General features: G+C 38.4%; 1 protein-coding gene across 1 annotated transcript in view; it reads right to left on the bottom strand.

Annotated features, from left to right (window-relative positions):
* Positions 1–2,278: 2,278 nt before the first annotated feature.
* The window catches only part of cerkl (CERK like autophagy regulator), a gene marked incomplete at both ends in the record, with an annotated part of 31,350 nt that continues 27,480 nt past the window's right edge, over positions 2,279–6,148 (bottom strand). The window contains 4 exons of the mRNA XM_083889756.1: positions 2,279–2,357; positions 3,579–3,802; positions 5,382–5,478; positions 5,566–5,698. Coding sequence (XP_083745882.1) covers positions 2,279–2,357; positions 3,579–3,802; positions 5,382–5,478; positions 5,566–5,698 — 533 coding nt within the window. The remainder of the gene's footprint in view (positions 2,358–3,578; positions 3,803–5,381; positions 5,479–5,565; positions 5,699–6,148) is intronic.

Below are 6,148 nucleotides of genomic sequence, written 5' to 3' on the forward strand. Positions count from 1 at the left end.
AGGTTCTAAACAAACATTTCAGCCACTGCTGAGAACGCTGTGTTTTATTGTAATCTCAGGCTCAGCGAGATCTCTGAAAAAACCTGGTCCGGTTACGTAAACAGTGGTTCTCCTGAACAGCAGATCCTCCTGCTCCGGGCACTAGTCCGGGCACATCCGGTTGCGTACATTGAACCACAGAAGAAGAATAACGTCCGTTGTGGAGGTGTTTCACGAGCGACAGTGTCTTCTGACTCTGGGTCTGACTCTGGGTCAAAGGTCGTCAAAGGGACTGAGGCGGGGAGTCGTGAAGAAGCTATTTTTAAACACTGTTAAAACAATGTTTTGATAATGAGGAGCAGTGCATCCACCGTTCCAGAGGGGGGAGCTGTGCTTCTGAGAACGGATGTGCTGGATAGTACTGGCCAATCACAAGACTCTGTCTTCTGGGGGTGAAAGTTCACTCTGAAATCTCACAGCAGAAAAACATCGTCAGAAAAGAGGATTTCTATCGGCTCGTTTACAGCAACTAGGAGGTTTTTGAGCATAAAAACAAGTTAATGTATGTAAGTAGACCTCCATAACTAACATATATGTACAACAGGACCACTCTATGTGACCTTTAAAAAAAGAAAGAAAATGTAAGCATTTAGTGAATCATTCCTTGCCTGGTTCACAAAATGAATCAAAAAAGAAGCAATGATCTGATTAAAACTGGTTGCTAAGATCTACTCAGACATCGTCAGTGCCAGAATGTGATTGGTTTCCATGACAGAGGAGGAAGGATGTGAGGAAACAGTCTTTAGCAGAATGGAAAACACAGTGTACCCAAAAAAAAAAAATAAGAAAAGATTTTTACGATCTTTGGATGATTTTTTCCCTCCCTTTTCTGGTGTGACTGGTCCTCGACACTTTCCTTTATGTTGCCTGTTTAAATAATCTGGTGTGCAATTGTTTTCCACCACTTTAAGAAAAGGTAATTGCTGGGAATGTAACAGGAAACCATCGTGTGCCAAAGATCTGAGAACAATATATGACAGAATGTATGAACGTCTGCCAGTGTCAGAACAGAGGAACAGCTTCCATTCAATCATGTGATGTCAAGTATGGCTGAAATATTTCAGCGATTTAGTCTCTTCTACATTTATAATTTAATTAATACGTTCAAGAGATTTAAGAGACAAAAACATAGTTTTTATGACAAATTATATATTTAAAAAAACAATGAGAATAAATGCACATGGATGGTTTATGTGACTCCAGGTTTAAGTTGTTGTTTTGTGTAATTCTGAATTAAACTGAACCTCTTAACAGATTATCTGAAAACCACTATTTGAAAAAAACAAACAAAAAAACCTCAAATTAAAAAACAAGGTATTGAAAGTATCAAAAATGGTTGTTTTAACGACCTGTATTCTGTGAATGCAGTTTGAACAGATGCTCCCTCTATTGTTCTTTACTTTCGTATAAATGCACATCACACACAGAGATGTTTTAATATGTTTAATAAGTTAGTATGTTATTGTTTTTGGTTATGTGAAGTTGTTCTGCACTGGAGAGTCTCACTGCTTTTTTCCCCTCAACACCTCTATTAAAGATAATTTTCTATTTAAAAAAATGTGTAGTTGTTTTTTGAATCTAAATATCAGCATCATCTCAGTTACATAAAAACATGTTAAATACAAATAGCTCTTAAACATTTACAAACATATCAAACTCCTCCTTTTGTGAACCTTTTACCTCACGTTGATATTCTGAACTCATTCTTTTGTGATTTCACGTTACTGTTATTATATTTGTCAAGTCATTGGAAAAAAAGCTGCCTAACTTCAAAATAGAAAAATGTAAACATTCATTTGAATATTAATAAGAAGTGATAAAGTTAACGTGGCTTTAAAGCCTAAGGCTTAAAAATGCAAAATGCTCTGTAGAAATAGTGGCAAAAATATATAATAATGTGACTTTATCAGGAAAAAGCAAAACTTTATATAAACATATATTCTCATTACTACTGACACCACCTACAGGGCACTTTGATGTTATTATTAGCATGGAGACATGTTTCCAACACACACACACACACACACAGGTTTGTGCAACCATTCTTCGTAGGACGCAGCACTGACCTCCAGTGATAGGTCATCATAGTACAGCCTAAACAAAGGGTTATTCCTAATGTCTAAACATAACCATCAGCCCTTATGACCAGTCACTCATATATGAGGTTCTGCCTGATTAGGACCAGGTTTTGGTCTCCATGAGGACAGTAAACGTACACACACACACACACTGGCTGGACTCAAATGCAGCTGCAGGACACAGTTGATTCAGCTTCATCCATGTCCTCTCCGTACAGAGTGATGAGTCTCGGGTGGACCCTGAATGCACCACACACACACACAAACAAGGGCATAGAATGTGTTAACATGACATTCCTATAGGTCAACCAGACAAATCATGACATCATCAGGGTTAAGGTTTAAAGTATGTTTATTGAGTATTAAAAGAATCATGAGTTACAGTGATGTATTGTGGACTCTCTGTGTATTTCAAGGTTATAATGGTTTTGGATTTTTTGCTATTGATTGTATTTAGTTTTGACTTTGTTTTTTTATTTTTAATAAGTTTTTAGAGTGCGTTTGCTAGTTTTTTTTTGTAAATGATTAGTTTTAGTTTAGTTTGTATTAGTTTTAGTGTTGGTTTTAGTTTATATGGAGCAAAAAGGTGATAATTGAGTTTTGTGCGTCAAATAAAATCTTTCAAAATTGCCTGAAGAGAAACAATAAATACACTTCATATGAACCCAAAGCTATTACGTATGAAATTAATTTATAGACGAAAACTTGGCACATTTTCGCTTTGTTAGTTTTATAAACACACAAATCAGTTTCATTTAGTTAAAAAAGAAAAGAAAAAGAAAAATGTAACCTTTTTTAGTTTATTTCAGTTAAAGGTGCATTATGTAATAAATCTAAATCCTCCTAATATGTCACAGAGACTCATGAATAATGTTCATATAACAAACTGAACTCACCAACAACAACAGTACAGACAAAATATTTGCATTAAAAAAAACATTTTGCAGACTGCAAATCATGTTTTAGCATGACTGCCACCTACCAATCATTGCAGTCAGTAGAGTCTCAGCTGTGAGCAACCATGGGTTGCCAGTTACATCAGAAAACTAAACCTAAAATACCTTGGTATTTTGAATTTGAATGTAGTAACTGTTTTTGGCCACATTCTTACATATGGCACCTTTAACAATTTTTTTTTTTTTTTTTTTACAATTTTAGTTTTTGTTATTTTTGTTAATTATAATAACCTTGGAACATTAACCACTTTGACACGTTTAAACAGAAAAGGCAAAGTTGGACAGTGTGACAGTGAATGCACCATGAGACTGAGGAAGCTGAATGGAACGCGGCCATCTTTAATTTGAATATATACACCTGTCATTTTACTACTGTGAGTTTCCAAAATGGCTGCTACTGTGCAAAAACACGGTTAATATATATTTACATTAATAGTTTCTTTGAAAAAAAAAGTTATACATTCAAGTTTTATTTCAGTATTAACTGTAAGAACCATCATTTTACCTAATGAGCACTTCGTTAGCGATCTCCACAAGTTCTCCATCGATGTTCCAGGGGAAGGTAGCTCCCTCTGTCTGGATGATGGGCGTCGTTTTGTCCTCCTCTTCCTCCTCCTCCTTCCCACCGTCCTCCTCCTCCTCACTCTCCTCCTCCAACCAGCTCCTCTGTGAGCGAGGGCGGATCCTCACCGCGGACACGGTGTGTGTCTCCACAAAGGAGAAGCTGAACTGCAGGGAGACAGTGAGACAGTGAGTGAGACAGACAGACAGACAGACAGACAGACAAACAGATAGACACAGACAGATAGACAGACAGATAGACAGACAGATAGATAGACAGACAGACAGACAGATAGACAGATAGACAGACAGACAGATAGACAGACAGATAGACAGACAGGCAGACAGATAGACAGACAGACAGACAGACAGACAGACAGGTCATTAAGGTTTTTCAGGAGCTTCTTTAACAGGGTTTTTCTTCCTGACTGTTGACTGGTCCCATATCTCCACTGTAACACCCTGACACTCCAACAGGGGGCAGCAAAGGCCAAAAGACTGTTCAGGCCGATCCACCTGTTTCTGTGTTTCTCTCTCTTTTTTTGTTTGTTTCTTTCCTGTTTTTTTCTTCTTAAATTAAGAAAAAAAAAGGAAAAGAAAAAAAGTATAAATTCACAATTTCCGTCATTCTCAACAAAAGCTCAGTGTTGGATTTTAAATGCATGACTTTAACTTTTACGTATTTTACACGTGTTAAAGGTACTGATTAATCTCAGTAATGAATTTAAATACTTCCTTAATTAATTAGATGTTCAGGTGTGTGTGTGTTTGTGTGTGTGTGTGTGTGTGTACAACACGGGAATAATGTTTATATTCTTGTTTTTTTTTTAAACAATAGCTCTTTGTTTTTGTTGATGTCTGTTATCCACACCTTATCTACACCTGGCAGCACTCAGGTGACGCTCAGGTGACGCTCAGCCTCCACAGTGGGTCTGAAACCACCGGTCGTCATGGTGACACAGGTCTCCTGCTTCATAAGGATGTTCTCCTCCGTGTCCCGTCATGTTTGACGCTGAGCTGATCCACTGGATGTAGGTCAGTCAGTAAACAGCCTGTTTACTCCGCGGGACGGTGAACGTCACACTTACAGTATATTTAGTAAGTGGGTTAGTGTGCGGACCAAACCAGGTCACACTGAACCAGGCTAATCTACTCTTTAACTCGGTTTTTTTTAGTGCTTGTGGACAGTGAGGTCAAGAGTGACAGGAGAAGAAGAAGAGGAAGAAGTTCTCGGCTCTTTTTGTGAAGTAAAGTCAAGATTTTGTGTCAATCCTACAGTGAATTGAAAATCAAAAGTATTTTCTGTATTTTCATTACTATTCCTAAGCCAAACCTTTAAATGTGTCACACTGTTTTCTTACTGGCATTTAATTAAACATTTATAAACTGATTAACTTCAAAATTGGGCCTGTGGTGGTTAGCACAAGCTCTACTCCCTGTGTTTTTGTGGCTTTCCCTTAGAAAATCCAACTTCTTCCGATTGAGGTCAGGTTAATTATAGAATCTAGTCTGATCTAACCTGTCTGAGTTATATCCTCCTCCTCTCACTTAGTCACTTTAATCCCCCTCTGACCCTCAAACACTTTTACCTTAAACCTCAATAAGCTTAGATAAGGAATTCTGATTAAAATAGATTCTATAAGTTGATTTCATACCGTGAGGAAATAACACTTGAATGAAAATGAACGACTGTGGTTCTCCTGCAGGTAAAGAATGAGTGGAGTGTTTGAGCGTCAGCTGTGCTCACCTGTCCACTGGAGCCGCTGTATCGCTTCAGGTGTTTGATGAACTCTGACCTGGACGTGTTTCCCACTGCGATCAGCGACGCGCTGCCGTTTGCCAAACTGCCACAAAACATGGAAGTAGAACTGTGACGAGACGAGGTCAAACACAGGTGACCTTAAATAGCTTCTGGTCATATACGTGTGTACCTGGTGTTTGGAGCCAGTCCTCTGGGTGCATGTGGACTCAGACATGGTATGGACATGACACTGATGTTCAGGTATAGACCTTTAATGCTCGTCCAGGTGTCCTCTCCCTCTGCCTCTCCCTCTGCCTCTGCATCTGCATCAACTTATCACAAAAAGACAAATGTGAAGATGAGTGGATGTTGACCAAAACCTGAGCGACCACCACAGACTTCAGACTTCAGCTCTTACCTGACCCTGGATCCTGGTCCAGATCCTCATTCCCACCTCTGAGAGACAAGAGATCAGACTTTATTTTAGTTTTGGTAACAGAACAGAAACTATAAATATGAAATACAAACCAGGGGTTTTAGTCTGAATAACAAATTGAGGGCTTTAGGATTTTAGAATTTATATTTTTTATTAAGACCAGCTTAATTGAAGCAATTTGTCATTTTTGCCAAAAGCTCTTCCATACAACATCTCCTTGTGTAAAGTGCACTGAATAGTTGATCGATGCACAGTGACACCATCTGCAGTAATATGATGTTGTAGGTCTTTAGAGCTGGTCTGTGGGTTGACTGTGACTGTTCTCACCGTCCTTCAC

The sequence above is a fragment of the Microchirus variegatus genome (genome assembly GCF_963457635.1).
Source record: "Microchirus variegatus genome assembly, chromosome: 5".
In the NCBI taxonomy this organism is placed as follows: Eukaryota; Metazoa; Chordata; class Actinopteri; order Pleuronectiformes; family Soleidae; genus Microchirus; species Microchirus variegatus.